The sequence below is a fragment of the Juglans microcarpa x Juglans regia genome, chromosome 2D (genome assembly GCF_004785595.1).
Source record: "Juglans microcarpa x Juglans regia isolate MS1-56 chromosome 2D, Jm3101_v1.0, whole genome shotgun sequence".
NCBI classification, from domain to species: domain Eukaryota; kingdom Viridiplantae; phylum Streptophyta; class Magnoliopsida; order Fagales; family Juglandaceae; genus Juglans; species Juglans microcarpa x Juglans regia.
The window spans coordinates 15,691,019-15,711,092 of NC_054596.1; the positions used below are offsets into that span (position 1 = coordinate 15,691,019).

A 20,074-nucleotide genomic window follows, 5' to 3' on the forward strand; every position below is an offset into this window, starting at 1 on the left:
GGATAAAGATAATAGAGTAATATTAAATACAAGCTTTAAATAGATAAATTTTATATAAATTTTTTATAAAATAATGAATTCTATTAATAAATAATAATTTTTTTTATATTTTTTTAAAGTGGGATCTATTTTTTTACAAAAGTTTGTATAGAATTTGTCTATTTGATACTTGTATAAATTATTTCTCAAGATAATAAACTCAAAATATCCTATCACTCAACAGATAAAAATGTAAAAAAGTAAAATCTAACTTAAAAGACAAGTACCGTGATCTAACGTTGATTTAACGAGAAGATAACGGAAAACAAAAATTTCTGTTTAGTAACCGTTTCATAGTCACTTATATAATAGTATATATATATATATATATATATATATATATATATATATATATATATTGCTCTTATTATGTCATATCAACCAGTTGACACAAATCTTAAAAAATGTTCGAAGACAAAAGATTATTAGTTTTTCGTCATTTGGCATTTGCCTTCCTCACTATTTATCTCTTCTACCATTTTATCACCTTTTCACTATTGTAAGTAATGTCTATTGGTTACCTCTTTAGTTTCCGCGTCTAGCTCTTAGCTTCTCTACTTTACCCCTTAATTTTGATGTTTATTGAAACATTAAAAAAAAGTAAGAAATTAGAATAGAAAGAACCATAGCCAGAAAGAAGAACAAACATTAAAATTCAAACAAACAAAAAGATAGATATATAGTCGCATCCGAACTTTTTAGGGTCAAAGACGTTAGGATTAGATTAGCATACTGATGGGTCAAGACACGAGACGCCGAGTAAGGTCTCCGTCATCTCCTAAAGCGGGGTTGTTAGGTTCGAGTCTTCATCGATCGGGTGGTCAATAGTATATTTGATGGAGTGGGAAAAGATTTTTTTTCTATTTTTTAATTTTTTTTATTTCATTTTAGAATGACTGAAATTTTAGACAATTAATTATTAATGCATGATAATCATGTAATTATTTAAATAAGTAGACATTTCAAATAAGTAGCTTTGGAACGTCGACGTTGTGCTTATTAAGTTATTGTAAAGTCCTACCGGTGCAGAAAATGCAAAGCATATTTCTTAAATAAGTAGCACGTTCAAATAAGTTGACATCTACGGAGGCGCGAAACAGCACAGCAATTTCTTCTCCTCTCGACCAACGAATATCATTAAGCAGCAGGATTTGCACCAAAACGAAATCTATTCCTACAATGGCTAGCCCGAATTCCCTTCTACCTGCAATATTTCTCTTCATCTTGTCATGTTGGTACCTTGGAGGGTCACAACTTTCTCATGCACAGAATGATGCCATCAAACCTGGCGAAGTTCTTGGTTACTCGCAGCAGTTGGTTTCAGCAGATGGAAGATTTGAGCTTGGCATTTTCACTATCAGCCGTCCGGATCGTGGTTACTTGGGAATATGGTTCACAAATGATACCTTCAACTCCCGGGCAGGTTGCAAACCGAGACAAACCTATTTCAGTTGGTAAAGGAAATCTGACCATGGATGCAGATGGCCTGTTGAAGATTCTGCACAATGGAGGGAGTCCAATTCCATTGAATGCTAATAAAACAGCACCAAACTCGATTGCTACTCTCGAGAACTCGGGCAACTTCGTGGTGAAAGAGTTGAATCCTGATGGATCTACCAAGAGGATGTTATGGGAAAGTTTTGATTATCCGACAAACACACTTCTGCCTGGGATAAAACTTGGCATCAACTACAAAACAGGGCAAGAATGGACACTTACTTCATGGTTAACAAGCCAAATCCCTTCAGCCGGAGGCTTTTCTCTTGAATGGAACCTTCAACAAACGGAACAAGACGGTTGATCATGAGACACCGAGGGGATACGTATTGGCTTAGTGGGATAGGGATCAGTAGCAGGTCCAACTCTGGGAATCTTGTTGTGCCTTTTAACGCTGACTATTACAATTTTAGTTATGTCTCTAATAAGAATGAGAGCTATTTCAGTTATTCTGCTCCGGGTATGCGTATTTCGAGGTTGGCCTTGACCTCAGACGGGCAACTTACTGATTTTCCAAACCATGCTTTTGTCAGCAGTACCATGTGTTTTGGTTATTCCTCCGCTCAAGTGTGTGTGCAGCAGAATTCACCCAATTGCAGAAATAGCAGTCAAAAGTTTGAGCAGCGTAGGGGTTATTTTATTTCATCGTCACCTCATTTGGATGAGAACTTAAGCGTCAACTTATTTGATTGCATGGATCGATGCTGGAGTGATTGTTCCTGTGTTGGTTATGCGACACTTCGCAATAATGGGACTGGATGCCGATTCTATAGTAGTGATTTTGTAGAGGATAAAGCTAGCAATCTAGAGCAATTCTATCTTCTAACTGACATGCCAAAAACTGGTAAGACTGCATGCCCTTCCCCACCCGCCTCTCCAAGACTTCAGAGACGTTTTTTGTTTGCTTTTAGCTGACTCTATAAGCTTTTGAATAGGAGAACCCAGAAGAAAGAAGGGTGTATGGTGGATATGGATCATAGTAGCACCATTGGGCGCTCCAGCTATATCAATATTGGCATGCTTTTTATGGAGGAAAAAACTTCATTGTAAGTTTTTAGCTACAGAAGATAACAACAATTAATTTATAAGTGATGATAGGTTGCTGCCCAGCAATAACCTTTGGGCGTGCTGTCTGGGCAAAATTCTTCTTTTTTATTTTTTCTTTTCACATTTTTTTAACAACTTTAAATATTTTTAAAAAATTAAAAAACATATCAATACACTAATAGTCACTTCCTTAATTAGTAAGTAAAAAAAGATTAAATACATGAGGAGTCAAAATGAGAGAGCATACTAGCATTATTTTTAATTTATTAAGCCAGATAAATAGAAGTGTGGGGATGAATCTTTTGTGCAACAGGGGACCAGGAAAGAGATCGAGAATCCACATTATTTACATTGACATCTTCAAGGAGATCTGGAGACACATTTGAGATTAAGAATGATGGGAAGGGAGGTCATGATTGTTGGGTATATGTGGAGACTGGTTTTGGAGCTGAAAAAGTATTTGTTGAAAGTTGGCTTGACAGTTGGCTCGAGCCAAAGTTCGCTCGACAACGCTCGACAAACCACTCGAGCGAGACATAAACCCTAGTATTCGCTCGACACTCCGCTTGAGCCAATGTTCATTTGGTTGTTCGCTCGAGTCGTGCTCGACACTCAGCTCGAGCGAAGTGCGTAGTTTTTGCCAAATTAGGGTTTCCAGCGCCATTCCCTATAAATACATCATATTAGACTTGTGTTGGATGGCCTTAAGCATATTTAGAGAGAGAACAATTGTCTAGTGAGTGCATATTGTATGAGAGAGCAAAAAGCCCTAGAGAGTGTGAGTTGAGATTGAGTGATTGTAATCTCCTCTGGTTAATAAGATTTCTGCAGCTCCTGTGGACGTAAGCAATTTGCCGAACCACGTATATTGTGTGTCGTGTTCTTGATTGTGTTGCTTTTACTTTATTTGTCATCGTTGGTGTGTGTGCTTTGCATAGTATTTCTCAACAACTGGTATCAAGAGCCAAGGTTGGATCTGAAGGAGAATGATGGCTGGAGATAAAGTGAACGCACCCGGGATTGAGAAGTTTGACGGCACTGATTTTGGATACTGAAAGATGCAGATTGAGGATTATCTCTATGGGAAGAGGCCCCACCTTCCACTGTTGGGAAAGAAGCCAGAGAGCATGACTGATGCTGAGTGGATCCTGTTAGATCGACAGGTTCTAGGTCTTGTTCGGCTGACCTTGTCCAGAACAGTGGCACACAATGTCAGTAAGGAGAGAACCACGGTGGATCTCATGGCGACTTTGTCAGGTATGTATGAAAAACCGTATGCGAACAATAAGGTGCACTTGATGAAAAAATTGTTCAATCTGAAGATGTCTGAAGGTATGTCTGTAGCCCAACACTTGAATGAATTCAATATGATCACGAATCAACTGTCTTCTATAGAGATTGAGTTTGATGATGAGATCAGAGCATTGATTCTGTTGGCATCGTTGCCAAATAGTTGGGAGGCCATGAGGATGGCTGTGAGTAGTTCAGCTGGCAAGTCAAAACTGAACTATGATGACATACGTGATATGATACTTGCTGAAGAAGTACGTAGGAGAGGCTTTGGTGAGTTCTCAGGTTCAGGATCTGCACTGATTGTTGACAATAGAGGCAAAGGACATGGCAGGTCAAGCTCCAAGAGCAGGGGAAATAGCAAGATGAGATCTGGGTAACAGATCACGTGCTGGAGTTGTGGCAAGCCGGGCCACATCAAGAGAAACTACAGGAATCAAGAAAGTTCTGATGATGATGCTGTGAATGTAGTGGCAGAAGAAATTCATGATGCCTTACTTCTTGCAGTGCACAGTCCGATTGATGATTGGGTGTTAGATTCAAGGTCTTTGTTCCATAGCACTTCACATCAAGAAATCATGCAGAATTATGTTACTGGTGATTTTGGAAAGATGTATGCGGCTGATGGAGAGGCACTAGATGTAGTGGGAGTGGATGATGTGCATATCACACTTCCAAACAGGAGCGTGTGGACTTTACAGCAAGTCAGACATGTTCCAAATCTGAAGAAAAACCTGATCTCTGTGGGACAGCTTGATGACAACGGTTTTGTAGTAGCGTTCTCTAGAGGAGCTTGGAAGATCACTAAGGGTGCGCTGGTCCTAGCGCATGGTAAGAGATCTAATTCTTTGTATTTTTCATGAGGATCCAGTGATGTGCAGGGAAATACAAGAGTGCAAAAAAGCAGGCTTGATCGCGCGAAACATGTGAGGAAGCCAAATGGGGTCAGCTTTGTCGTTCCTCATGAAAGCCTGGGAATGTTGGCTAAGGTTGCCAAGATCGGTTCGAGACCGGATACTCTTAGTGCAGTGGGAGTTGTGAGTCACCCTAAGGGTGATGTATGTGGAAGACTGATTGTTTATGCTCTTTTATCTTTCTATTTGGTTCATTTTGTCTTTAGCTATATCTCGAGCCTCAAGGAAGTACTAATTGTTTATGCAAAACTTTATAGATCTACAGAAAAGGTGAATTGGGAACGACGTTACAACGTTGTTGAAGTGATTGCTCAAGGGCTTCTTTACTTGCACAAGTATTCTAGGCTAAGAATTATTCATAGAGACTTGAAAGCAAGTAATATCTTGCTTGATAATGATATGAACCCCAAAATATCTGATTTTGGCATGGCTAGAGTTTTTGGCCTAAATGATGCCAAGGCCAATACACATAGAGTAGTAGGAACATAGTAAGTAAACACTTACTTTGTGTTAGTAGACTCAGTACTTTATCATCAAACGCTAAAATCTTCCTTGATGTTTTTGGGTGTAGTGGTTATATGTCACCAGAGTATGCCATGGGAGGAAAGTTTTCAGAGAAGTCAAATGTCTATAGTTTTGGAGTGTTGATGTTGGAGATCGTGAGTGGGCAGAAGAACAATGGCATTGATCATCCTGAGCACGCCCTGAGCTTAGTAGGATATGTAAGGACGCTAACTCTTAGAATTTTCCTTCTGCTTTTTGGTTGATTCTAATAAAATGACCAATCTGATATGTAAATTGCTATTCCATAAGATTTTGCGAACTCAAGTTGTATAAAAGTTGTGAGACATGGGTTGGTTGCAGGCCTGGGAATTATGGAGAGAAGGTAAAGGTTTGTAGCTAATAGATTCAACTCTGGTTGAATCTCATTCTCAACACCAAATCTTAAGATGCATGCATGTGGGTCTCTTGTGCGTACAAGAGTTGGCAATGGATAGGCCTACCATGTCTGATGTTATTTCTATGCTTGCCAATGAAACTTTGCCTCTTCCCATTCCAAAACAAGGGGCATATTCCACTAGGAGAAATTTGGTAAAGGAAAGTTCACACAAAGAAGAAGAAAGTTGTTCGACCAGTATGACAATTACAGAGATGGATCCCCGCTGAAGATGGAAACATCAACACAACAGATTCAAAAAGGGTGAAAGAAAGGTTTTGTTTGTTCCAGGAACTTTCCGTAAATATTATGAAATATTATGGTGATATTTAGGCCTGTGCATCCGGGCCAGGTCCAGAACCCGGATAACTGGGTTCCGGTTACAAGTTCCGACCCGTATAGAAAAATCAGGCTACACCCAATTCGGGTATCCTTTTTTTTTTTTTTTTGGGTTTGAATGTTTTGATTTTTTTTTATTCCTTTCTAGCAACTAAATGGACACAAACTCAAAAGGAAAATTTATTTTATGTTCAACGAATCATCCATTTTATGGTTTTTTTTTACTCTCTTCTTTATGTGGTTTTTTATTGGTGGTCAAGGAACATGTAGGCTTTGATTTAAAAAAATTATATAAATAGAGTTTGAATGTTGCATCAACATTTTTTTTCATGAAGGTTATGATTTTTTTTTTTTTTTAAAATGGGGGTGCAACCCAGAACCCGGGTTTTGAGTTTGTAAAAACTGGTTTCAATCCAAATTTCGGCCTGGGTCAAACCCAGGCTAACCCGGTCCGAGTTCTAACCCGGTTTTGAAACCCGAATTCTCATGCCGAAACTTGGATGAACAGTACTAGTAATATTGGTAAATATTCTAGGTCATGATATTTTGTAAAGGTATTGATTGTATTTCTTTTTTATATAGGCCTTATTACATTATAAATAGGCAACCCACATACATTGTTAATATACATTGAATATTTAGAGTTTTCTCACATACAATTTTCTATATAATATCAGAGAAGATACCATCTTGATGCCTCTGGTCGCTATTGTTTGTGTCACACCTTTTTGTTGTAGCCATTGGTGTTCTCATGTTGTTTTCTTTACAGACGACCAGAATTTCTACGTTAGTTTTGTTACACTTGACAGCTGCTGCTTCCTTGCACTTACTGCTCCGTGTAGGTCTTTATTTTCGATAAACTCAAGCCACCATATGACTTTCCGAGCTGTCGCTAGTGATTCTGTGAAAAAATCATACAATACCAGTTCATCACAAGCCCGCACACACCTTTTGAGTCTTCTACGGGTCTGCCCAAGCACTGATTGCTCCTTTGGTGCGTTTGTACACACACCCCCATGCACCCTTCTTTGTTTGCAATAACTTGATCCATATTTCAACTTAGTTTAGCCCATTACAGCCCAATCCACTTCAAGTGAGTTCCTATTAACTTTATAGCCCACATTTATTTCTTAATCTCATACTTTCTCTCAGCCCATAGTCCACACTCTCATCCCATAGTCCATGCCATGTCACCTATGATTGACAGTTGAACGTTGCCTTTTTTGTTGACTTTGACCGTTGATAGAAAAAAACCCTTTCAAAATGTCATTTTTTTCCAACTTTGATAATATTATCCGTTTCATTGACAATATTTTAAATGGATCCAATTATAATATGTGGGCTCAAAATATAAAAATTTTTCTGTATGGCCATAAATTTTGGCACTATGTGTCGAGAGATATTGTTGCCCCTAAGCAACAAAAGGGTGAAAGTATTGAAGTCTATGCAAACCGCCTTGAAGATTGGCATATTGTGCATTATGAGATCCTTTCTTGGTTTATCAATACTTCCTTTCCTTCTACTCATAGTTTTCCCCCTAAACTCAAAAATGTTAAAGTTGCATGAGATTTTCATTCAAAGCAATATAATTCTACTGATGATGTTCCGTTGTAGTTTTGGCTCAAGAATAAGCTTTATGAGATGAGACAAAAATCTGGTTAGTCAATTTTTGAATGTGCCATGCTCCACTCATTATGATGTCATTTTTCGTATTATGTGCTATATCAAGGGCATTTTTATTACACTCACTTCATTTCTCTTTATCTCGAACTCTAGATTTATTCTGATGCTGATTGGGCTAGTGATCTCACTAATTGTCGCTTTACCACTAGCTATTGTTTTTTTCTTGGGACATATATGATACATTGCCATAGTAAGATATAATCAATTGTATTTGTTGGAACAAAATGGACTGCAAAACAAAAATAGTAAGAGAAAGTTTGCTTCAATGCGCATTACAATGTCGCTTTCTTTAAGAAAATCTCCACCCCCACCAATAACGGTATACACACGGATTACAAGCGGATTTGCCTCAAAGATACAATAAAGTTCAGAACAAGTTTGTTTGTTTGTTTAACTGCGTTATGCACACACGAAATTAGATCCCAAATACCTTTAGATTTTGCTCTTCAACCAAAAAATTAGAAATTTGTTCACTTAAGAATGAACAAATTCAAACAAGTTTTGAAGAAGTGAAAAAATTGAGAGAGAGAATTTTGAAATTGAATTATGGGATTATCAAATAGCAGACCAACGAGTCTATTTATAGATGGCCAAAAGATGCGAACGAAAAGTTATTACTTTTCATTTTAAAAACCCATATTGGCATGGGGGTGACTTGAACTCCAGCTCTTTGAGTAAACCAAGACCATAAATACCACTAAGCCAATGAATGACTTATGATGCATATATAGACCAAAAGTGTTATAACTCTTATAACCTTTCCATATCTTCTATTTTCAAAATAATCACAACTTCTAAAATTAACCCAAAAATATTATTAATATATATAATATATAATTAATTATTTTAAAAATATTTCCAACAGTATCTCCATCTAGTATTGAAGCTAAGTATTGTGCACTAATCGACACCACTTCTAAACTATTATGGCTTTGATGGTTTCTAGCAGACATGGGCATTCAACAGAAGACTAGTTCTTCCACTCACTATAATAATCAATTGTTCATAACAATTTCTTTCATGAACGTACCAAACATATTGAGATAGATTGTCATTTTGTTTGTCATCAATTTAGCAAGACACTTTGTATCTTCGCTCTATATAAAAAAATCTTGTCGATATTTTTATAAAATCTCATCTCGTCGGCTAGATATTCTTGTTTCCAAACTCCAGTTAGCTTCAACATCTTGAGTTTGAGGGTGATGTTAGCATATATTTACCTACCTTAATTAGATTAGTATGTTGTTTAAGATTGTAAGAATGATATAGTAATGATCTATAAATATTCTAGGTCAGAATATTTTTTATCTAGGTATTGAATGTATTTCCTTTATTACACATGGCTTATTACAATATAAATAGGCCACCCCTGTATATTATCAATACACATTGAATATTTAGAGTTTTCCCACATACAATTTTCTACATTTATAATGTTTTAATTCAAATGTTTTTTTTTTAAACTTGTAGATATAGTTACCTTCATGTGGACTTCAATATAATTAATATTAGAGCTCACTTTATTCACATACATCACTTAACATTATGAGGTCCAAAAATTGTATCCATCTATTTTTAAAATTGTAAAATGTGTTTGATATACTTTTTTTAACACTTTTTAATTTACAAGCTGAAAACCCACTGTTCTCCCCTCATTTTTTTAGCCGTGTATCAATCATTTTGCATATATTTTTTATTTGTTCAAAACTTCTTTTTTTTTAGGTATTTAGAAATTTTTGCATGTAAATGTTCGTTTTATATGTCATCATTGATCACTTAATTACCTATTTCTTACACTCTTCCTATTATTTAAACAGCTCTGCTACATGTATCCACCCTTGGGTACCTTTTGCGAAATCGGCTAACTATCGATATTATTAAAAAAAATGGAGTTGCATTTTTTGGTGCAATTCCTTCGGCGTCTCAACAAGTGCCATGTAGGCATTCCAAAAAAAAGTAAAATGGAGTCGCATTCATCCGAAACCTCTCCCTCCCCCCCTCTTTCTCTCCCTCTCCCTCCCCCTATCTGCACCCATGTAGCAAAAGATCCTCAGAGACACTGTGGTCCAACTAAGTACCCATGTAATCAAGAGCAGGTAGATTGAAGGAGGACGAAATTCACCCACTTCCAAACTCAGAAAAAACAGGTAGATTGAAGAGTATGTGTAAGTGAAGAGATGCTATCTATCCACCCAACAACTTCAAAATTCGAATGTAAGAAGACCCAGGATTAGGGGAAATAAGAATTCATAGACCAAAAAAAAAAAAGGAATCAAGGAATCACAAAGATTCAGAGTTTCTAATCCCAAACAATTTGATTTTATCTGTAAACTACCAACCAAAACCCAAGACAAGAAATGGACTAAACTAACCGACAAAGATTCGAAATTTAGTTAAACATAATCAGAAAACCAACCCCTCAATAAAGAATCTAGCAAAAGATCTAGTTTATAAGGGTTTCTAGCTTGCTGAAATTAAACAAGAATGAATTTAAGCATGTGGGTATTAAAGTTTGACTCTTTTGAGTAAATAAATCTTAATAGAACCATGCACAAAACACAAGAAAGACCAGAAATGGTAGTAAAAGAAGAAGCAGTGATAGGAGATAAAGAAGGTGAGCAGAGTAAAATTATGAACATTGAGGAAAAAATTAATCAACGAGAAAAGGTTAGAGAAGAATATGGTAATGGTGGTAGAAATGTCTGCTAGCCACATCAATATCCCGCCTGAAACTGGCATATATGGAGAGGACGATACTGAAAGGTTTTATTCTCCACAACGAGTAAATATTGGAAACAAGATGGATGGATTTTGTTCCCATTGCAGTTCTTTACATTCAAGTTGTAATTTCCTTTTTTCACTTTTTTTCACTGTGTGAATCGTCTTCGTAGCTTGCTTGGAAAACTTGTTGTGTTCCGTGTGGGGTTCCATGGCCGTGTTCCTTTTTAAGGTGAAAACGAGGTGTTCTATGGGTTGGATTTCAAGTTTCAAAAATCAGGAATCAAAAGAGAGCAAATGATGGGGCGAACACACCGTTTCACTAATGTACACGTGGAACTCGGGTACGCGGGGGGTTTCCCTGCCGGGTAAAAGTAGACTTTTTGTTGTTTAAATGACCATTAATTAGTTACATAAAAGATCAATATTGAATTTTTAAAAGACGTTTTCCTTTCCACTACTTCCCAAAAGACCATTGATTAATAATCGTAGGAATTGACAGGGTGCAGGATTCAAACTTCGGTTAAGCTTCAAGTGAGATAATGCATGGGGCTGATGCTATCTAAAAAGATTGGGAGTAATTTTTGTTCTTTCATTCTTCTTTAATTTCCACTAAAAAAAAAAAAAGAAAAAAGAAAAATCTAGTTGATATAATTAAGCAGAATTTCATGTTGGCCGGTGACCAGTTTTTTTTTTAATCAATATTGGTGACCAAGTTGACACTACGGTTAGAGGACTTGGCATTTTTTAAATTGCGTTACAAGTTTGAATTTCATCACAACTTTTCTATGATTTCTTTATTTTTTTTTCCCTTCTTTAATTCCAAGTCAAACTCGTAATTGTTAAGGGCTTAAAGTATACATAATTAACTGGGTTATCATGATAGAATCCAAACCCCTCCAAAAAAAAAAAAAAACAAAAACAAAACAATCAATCGAATATTTTGAATTATTGGAAAACAATAAGATCTGCTTTTAGCCAATCGGAGGAGAAAATCCATAAGAAAGTATTGGAATAATCTCCAAACTATAAGATGATGCCGTCGAAAATCATCGACTCCCTTTGAAAAATTGCATGAGCCGTCGAAAATCAATGCGGATGAAAAAGTAGACGTTGACATTTGTTCAACAATATGAATTCTGAGAAAAGTCCTTAGAAGCATTAACGTCGGCCAGCCATAGTCATGATGTGTATGAATATGTCAGCAAAGCAATATCCTTGACCACGTGAAGATATATAAAACATTATTTTTGTTATTAGCGATGTTAATATTATGTGGTAATGAATGAAGGTGGCAAACAAAAACTCAACCCGAGCTAGTAGTTGTGTTCATCTGGGAACTTCGATCATTCTCTGATCTGCTGCCTTTCATTTCTTCAGTCTTATGATCAATTTCCTGCCCCGGGGAGGAATTGTAGAAAATGTTCAAATCAGTAGATGAGTTTCAATTTTGGCACGCTAAGTAATGATTTGACATGTCAAGTCAGCCAGTCATGATTTACAATTATATGTCATCTACCCTGAAAAATGAATAGAAAATGCAGTGTGCATGTACGCTACAGTTCCGGCTTCTTCTTCTCTCTACCAAGTGCAATATTGAAAGTGAAACGTCTCGTCTAGACATCATCTTTAAGCAGCTAGCATGAATCAGCACCAAAGATGAAATCTATTTCGGCAATGGTTAGCCAGAAATCCCAGCTTCTAACCGCAGTATATGTCTTCACTTTGTCACGTTGGTGCCTTGGAGGGCTACAGTTTTCTCATGCACAGAAAGACGCCATCAAACCTGGGGAAGTTCTTGGTTACTCACAGCAGTTGATTTCAGCAGACGGGAGATTTAAGCTTGGCTTTTTCAACCTCAGCAATCCCGTTGGTAATTACTTGGGAACATGGTACACAGATGATACGTTCAACCACCGGTTATGGATTGCAAACCGGGACACACCTATATCAGTTGGTCAAGGAAATCTAACAATGGATGGAGACGGCCTGTTGAAGATTCTGCATGATGGAGGGAGTCCAATTCCCTTGAATGCTAACAAAACAGCACCGAACACGATCGCTGCTCTCGAGAACTCGGGCAACTTAGTGGTGAAAGAGTTGAATCCTGATGGATCTACCAAGAGGATCTTATGGGAAAGCTTTGATTATCCGACAAACACACTTTTGCCTGGGATGAAACTCGGCATCAACTATAAAACAGGGAAAAGATGGACACTTACTTCGTGGTTGGCAGGCGAAAACCCTGCCCCTGGAGGCTTTTCTCTTGAATGGAACCTTGCAGCAAACGGAATGAGACAGTTGGCCATCAGACACCGAGGGGATATGTATTGGCTTAGTGGGGTTGGGAGCAATTCTCACTTTGCGAATTTTGGCACCATTTCTTCAGATGCTGGCATTTACAACTTTAGTTATGTCACTAATGAGAATGAGAGCTATTTCAGTTATTCTGTTCTGGATGGGAGTTTTCCGAGGTGGATCTTGACCTCAGGTGGAGCTCTTATGGATTTTCTAGATTCTCCTTTTGTGAGCAATGGTTTGTGTTTTAGTGATTCCTCCGCTCCAGGGTGTGTGCAGCGGAGTTCACCCATTTGCAGGAATAGCAGTAAAACGTTTCAGAAGCGAAAGGGTTATTTTGTTTCATCATCACCTCGTTTGGATGAGAATTCAAGCATCAGTGTTTTTGATTGTTGGGATCGATGCTGGAACGATTGTTCCTGTGATGGCTTTTGTACACTTCAAGACATTGAAACCGGATGTCGGTTCTTTGGTGGTGAGTTTGTAGAAGATAAAGCTAGCAATCTAGAAGATTTCTTCGTTCTGACTGATATTTCAGAACCTGGTAAGACTTCCCCACACCCAACTTGTTGATTCAGAGGCATTTTTGTTTCCTTTTTAGCTGACTCTATATAAGGTTTTGATTAGTAGAGGAGCCCAGAAGAAAGAAGATATGGTGGATATGGATCATAGTAGGAGTAGTGCCTGTTCCAGCTATAATCATATTCTTACGTTTTTTAAGGAGGAAGAAGCTCCATTGTAAGTTCTTAGCTTCTCAAGATAACAGCAATTAATTTGTTGAGCAAGATAATGAATGAATCTTCTGCGGAACAGGGGACCTGGAAAGAAATCGGGAAGCAGCAACATTGTATGAATTGACGAGTTCAAGGAGATCTGGAGACACAAATGAGATTAGCAACGATGCAGGGAAGAGAGGCCATGATTTGAAGGTACTCAGTTTTCAATCCATTGTGGCTGCAACTGACAACTTTTCTACTGAAAATAAACTTGGACAAGGTGGTTTTGGTCCTGTTTACAAGGTAAGGCTTCTTAAACCATACATATTTTCCTAGAAGTGCTACAACCATAAATTCACAAACTTATATAATTTCATATGAGACGTTAGATCTACTTTACAATACAACGTACCACATTAAGGCACGTCAGTTTATGAGTTTACTTTTATGAAATCTTTTTATGGTTAAAGCATTTCTCTTTCCATTATGCTTTTGTTAACAATTTTAAAAGCTTGATTACCCTTTTATAAATTAATACTATATAGGGAAGACTACCCGATGGGCAAGAGATAGCTGTTAAGAGACTTTCGAGGCGTTCCGGACAAGGACTGGTGGAGTTCAAGAATGAGCTTATACTAATTGCAAGACTCCAACACACTAATCTTGTTAGACTTTTGGGTTATTGTGTTAAAGAAGATGAGAAGATGTTGATCTATGAATATATGCCCAACAAAAGCTTGGACTTTTTCCTCTTTGGTTGGCCATGCTCTCTTTCTTTTTCTTCAGTTCATATTACTTGTCAAGTTTTTTTAACTGTATTTCAATGATGTGCCTAATTGTTTATTCAAAACCATATAGATCCAAAGAAAATGGAGCTTCTGTATTGGAAACGACGTTGCCGTATCATTGAAGGCATTGCTCAAGGGCTTCTATATTTGCATAGATATTCTAGACTAAGAATTATTCATAGAGATTTGAAAGCAGGTAATGTTAGATGGTATTAATAAACTGATAATGTTATTTATTTTGGTCATTTTAAATAATAGAAATACTTCATCCACAAATGAATTTCACAAAAATAAATTTATAAATTGACGTGATTTAATATGATCTGTCATATTATAAAGTACCTTTCATAGTAAACAAAAATTTGAGAAGAACTTCTCTCTATAATATTGTTTTATCAAATTATTTTCTCTAACAGGTAACATCCTGCTTGATGCTGTCATGAACCCCAAAATATCGGATTTTGGCCTGGCGAGAGTTTTTGAGCGAGATGAAGCTGATGCTAAGACAGAAAGAGTAGTTGGAACATAGTAAGCAGACATTCACTTGTTTTGTGCAACTATTTTATCCTCAAAGGCTAAAAATCTTTGTTATTGGCTACAGTGGCTATATGTCACCCGAATATGCAATGCAGGGCAAGTTTTCAGAGAAGTCAGATGTCTACAGTTTTGGAGTTTTGATGCTAGAGATTGTGAGTGGCCGCAAGAATAAAGGTGCTTTTGATCCTGAAAACACAGGGAACTTAGTAGGATATGTAAGTTGTCTGAATCTCAATCTCTATCTTTTTGGTTTGTTTAGGGTGCTGTTTTCTTGGGTTCTAAACGACCAAATACAACTAATTTATCTGCAAATTTTGAAACATGGGTTGAGTGCAGACTTGGGAATTATGGGCAAAAAGCAGAGGTTTGGATCTGAAGGACTCGACTCTTGCTGATTCCGATTCTGATCACCAAATCTTGAGATACATTCATGTGGGTCTCTTGTGCGTACAAGATTATGCAGCAGATAGGCCTACCATGTCTGATGTTGTTTCTATGCTTGCCAATGAAACTCTGCCTCTTCCTATTCCAAATCGAGCAGTATTTTCTACTCAAAGAAAATTGACAGGGGCAATTTCAACCAGTGATGAAAAAGGAAGTTGCTCTGCAAGGATAACGATTTCGGAGATTGATCCCCGATGAAGATGGAAACCTCAAACAGACAAGATTGAAGATACATATGGGCTGAAAGAAGAGAATTAATTGATTCTGACACTGCCATCATACCTTATATTTCTCTATAGAAAATGATTTATAGCGGAACATTTTTTATAACATTTTACGTAATTATATTTTAAATGAGAAATAATTTTGTAAAATATTTTATAAAAATAATATAATTTTATAAAAATATTCTCGTTTTATAATATTGTTGTGTAATATGTTATACAATATATTATATATATTATATTATATTTATTATAAATTGTGAAATTAAATACTTGGATTTGGTAAAGATATGTTGATTTTGAGGACATAGGTTCAAAACCTCACAATAACACTATCTATATTTTGTGACAAATGATATGATAGGCTTAGGATTATATGGCCCGTTCAAACAAGAATAATGTGTAAAAAAACTATCTAAAAGTGGCACTGGAAAGTTCTGAACCGTTCTATAATCAAGAAAGTAAAGTTGAAGTATTGTATTTAATATTATCACGTGTAAAAAGTATAAATACAAAAAAACTATTTATATACACATGAGGGAATAATCAACTGCGCTGCCATCGGAATATTCTAGAATAATTATAGGTGTACATGTACAAGGCTGAAAATACTCCCCTCAAAATGGAGTGTGTATATTAATTACACCCATCTTGTGGAGATGCATTTAGTAAGGATGTCAGCCAGTTGGGTACAAGTGTGTATTTGGTTCAAGATTAAACCAAATATCAAACTAGATGACAATCAATATCTATATACTTTGTGTGTTCGTGAAAGATCGGGTTGGTAGTAATGTGAAGAGTAGCTTTGTTGTCACAAAAGAGCAAGTAAAGAGATAAGATCTTAGTTGAGAAATCCTTAAACAGAGTTGAAAGCCATAGCAGCTCATAACAAGTTGATGTCAGGAGATCTGTATTCGACTTCTGCTGATGTACGAGACACAATGACATATTTCTTGTATTTAGGAACTAGAGATTCTCTAATAAAGATGCAAAAACCAGTTATTGATCGATGAGTATCAGGGCAACTAGCCCAATCTGAATCATAGAAAGCCCGTAGTTGTAACTTAGATGAACTGGGGAAAAATAAACATTTTTTAAGTGTGAACTTAAGATACCTCAGCACCCTATGAAAATAACAACAATGGATCTAGCTACTTCAAAACCAAGAAAATATTTGAGGTGTCTAAAGTCTTTGAGCTTGAACTTGGATTGCATAAATATTTTTATAGAATTCACAGAGGTAAATCATTACAAATAATGACAATATCATTCACATAAACAAAAAGGCTATGAATGTAGAAGAGTAGGATTTTGTAAACAAAGAATAATTTGATTTTGACTAGGTAAATCCATAGCCAAGCAAGGTTATCGTGACGTTTGAATACTACTATCTGGAAGCTTATTTCAATCCATATAAGGATTTGTTTAATTTGCAAAGTCGTCTATCTCCTTGCTTGGTAAAACCTAGTGGTACTTGCATATATACTTCCTCATCCAATTCTCCATGAATGAAAGCATTATTTACATCAAACTGATGTAAATGCTAGTTATGAATAGCTCCCAAAGCTAAGAGATATCGAATGGTGAAATTTTTTTCAATAGGGGAGAAGGTATCAAAATAATCAATATCTTCTTGTTGTGTGTAACCATTTGCAGCTAATCTAGCTTTATAACGTTCTAAAGTCCCATTTGAATTAAATTTGCATTTGCACACCCACTTATAACCCATTTCTTTCTTACTAAGTGGTAGATCAGTTAAAGTCTAGGTTTTAATTTCCTCAAGAGCATTTATTTCAACAACCATTGCTTCTTTCCAGTGTAGGTGTTTGATGGATTGGCTAAAGGTTTTAGGTTCATTAAATAGATCAGGTAAAAGCACGATGAGCAGTAGATAATTTTGAATAAGAGAGAGTAGAAGAGATAGCATATAATGTACATGTGTTGTGTGAATCATCTCCTATGGAATCTAATGGATTGGGAGAATCAAAAAAGGCCATTGAATAATATAATCTTGCAAGTATTCAGGATATCTTCTATGTCAAAGAGACATTCTTTGAGTGGGAGGAGGATTATTATTAAATGTGATAGGAATATACTTGTAATACATCGCTCTTTTCTTCTTACGTACACTTCTTCTTTCTGACGTACGTTCCTTCCTTCTGACGTAAGCAAATCCGAGAATGAGATTATGTAATAGTCTGTCTGCTCCTCCTCTCTAACGACTGCGAGCCTCGTCATGCGTGCAGAACCTCGATGGCGTGTTCCTAAAGATATTATGTGACTTCTAAGGCACGCCCAATGTTTTAAATGTACTAGAAATATTTTTAAGGAGTATTTCCAGTATTATTGAACTAAGTTTGATTTTAAATACGACAATTATAATATTCTTGAAGAGCTCTAAAAATATTATAATTGTTGGAAATTATTTTAATATTATTATTTAAAATGATTTTAGTTATTTAAAATATTATGAAATTTAAATTATGTTGAAAGCTTTAATTAATTAAATGGTTTTATCTTTTGAAATATATTAAATAAGACTTCATCATTTATTAATGATGAAGAATATTATTTTATAAACTAATGTTAGTTTAAATAATATTCTACCTTAATTCCTCTAAGTGCTTGTAATTAAGTTAATGTTTACGCATTTTCAAATTAGTGTTTTAATCTCTCATCCTTAGATAGTTTTGAGGATCTCAAGATGAAGGGACTAGGTTAAATACCCAGACCCCTCTTCCTTCTCCCTCACTTTTCCCTCAGCTCTCTCACTCTCTCTCCTCCCTCCCCCTCAAGCATACGATGTACGCAGTCCCCTCTCTTGCCAAACTACTCCACCCCTCAGCCCAGCACCTCCTCCCTCTAGTGAGCCTCCCCATCCTGGTATCTCTCTCCCACGCTCTCTCTTCCTCTCTCTCGGTAGTGCACAACCCGAATGGGCTTGGTGCTCACTACACCACCGTGTGCCGCCCAACGACGCCACCACTTCCACGGCAGTTTCGCCTCCCATCGGCCATCACCCTCCAGCAAGCTCAGCCTCCACCGCACGGCCACCTTCCTCCCATGCACTTTCGTGGCTCTTCCATGCACGTGTTCACTGTGCACGCTCCTAGCGCCGTAGTGCACGACCATCTTGGCCACTGGACACCGCCACAGGCACCTCCTAGTCTCCCCCTTCCTCCTCCCTTGAACCCATGGCCAGTAGCCCCCTCCTCCATCTCACGGTTTCTCCCTCTCTCACGTACGGGTTTCACACCCTCCACCGTTGTGCGCCGCCACCCACGGCATGTAACCACCACCTCGAGGCCACCATGAGACCACCCTCAGCCTCCCTTGGTCTAACCCTAAGCCGAACTATCACTTTATGTGATGGGTAACCACTGCACATGATGGATAGCCACTGCGCGTGGCTGACCGCCACTGTACATGGCTAGATCCGTCGTGTTACTCTCCTTGCCACCATCACAAGGCCACCACGAGCCCTTCCAAGACCACACTTAGCTATCAAAACGCCCAAACAATCACCATACATGGGTTAACCGCCACGTACGACCCTTCCGGCATCATTGACTGTGACGATCGACGAGCAACGCACGGTTATCCCGTCGATGGTATAACCCTCTATCTCTCGTTATTTATGTTAGCTATTGATTAGTTGATTAGGTTGTGGATTGTGCTGTTAGTATTGTGGAGTTCCATGTAGTGAAGTGCTGGGTGTGCTGTGTAGTGAAGTGTTGGGCATTCTGTGTGGTGAAGTGTTGGGCATATCTGTATAGTGTGCTGTGAAGTGTGGAGCGTAGTTGAAAATTGTGTTGTGCAGTGTTGTGGACCGTGCAGTGTAGTGTGATTATGGAGTATGTGTTGTATTGGTGACGTGGCATGTGGAATGGAAACAGTACACGCTGAGTGTACTCTGTGTGTGGCGTAGTGTGGGATAAGGAGAGTATATGTAGAATATACCCTCCTGACGTATTGTGGAATGGAAAGAGTACACGTGAAGTGTACTCCATCTGATAGAGTGACGCAACATATGGTGGATATGCCATAATGGTGATATAGTGTAAAGTGTGTGAAGGGAGTACACGTGGAGTGTACTTTATATGGTGGAGTGATGCACCATATGGCGGGTATGTCATAATGGTGATGTGGCGTAGTGCGTTCAAAGAGAGTACACAAGAAGTGTACTCTATGTGGTGGAGTGATGCATCATATGGCGAGTATGTCATAGTGGTGATGTGGCGTAGTGCGTGTGAATGGAGTACACCTGAAGTATACTCTATGTGGGGAGTGATGCACCATATGGCGGGTATGCCATAGTGGTGATGTGGCGTAGTGCGTGTGAAGAGAGTACACGAGAAGTATACTCTATGTGGTGGAGTGATGCACCATATGGCGGATATACCATAACAGTGATGTGGTGTAGTGCATATAAAGAAAGTACACGTAGAGTGTACTCTATGTGATAGAATGATGCACCATATGGCGGGTATGCCATAATGGTGATGTGGCGCAGTGCGTGTGAAGAGAGTACACGAGAAGTGTACTCTATATGATGGAATGATACACCATATGGCAGGTACGCCATAATGGTGATGTGGTATAG

At 37.6% G+C, this 20,074-nt stretch overlaps 1 protein-coding gene and 1 pseudogene across 5 annotated transcripts; both read left to right on the forward strand.

The window, feature by feature from the left end:
• The first annotated feature begins 1,074 nt into the window (after positions 1-1,074).
• On the forward strand, positions 1,075-15,540 carry LOC121248971 (G-type lectin S-receptor-like serine/threonine-protein kinase CES101). 5 transcript variants are annotated; one of them, XM_041147609.1, is made up of 9 exons: positions 1,075-2,380; positions 2,472-2,582; positions 2,897-2,992; positions 13,678-13,781; positions 14,024-14,234; positions 14,337-14,462; positions 14,683-14,794; positions 14,868-15,018; positions 15,140-15,540. In XM_041147609.1, exons 1-9 carry the CDS (start codon positions 1,807-1,809, stop codon positions 15,443-15,445), a joined length of 1,791 nt encoding a protein of 596 aa, XP_041003543.1. In that variant the 5' UTR covers positions 1,075-1,806; the 3' UTR covers positions 15,446-15,540. The 5 variants fall into 5 exon arrangements, with proteins under 5 accessions (XP_041003543.1, XP_041003544.1, XP_041003542.1 ...); XM_041147610.1 differs by having other exon boundaries at positions 2,475-2,582; XM_041147606.1 differs by lacking the exons at positions 1,075-2,380; positions 2,472-2,582; positions 2,897-2,992 and adding exons at positions 11,853-13,306; positions 13,390-13,500 and having other exon boundaries at positions 13,576-13,781.
• LOC121248974 lies at positions 5,005-6,207 on the forward strand (annotated as a pseudogene).
• Positions 15,541-20,074: the final 4,534 nt, after the last annotated feature.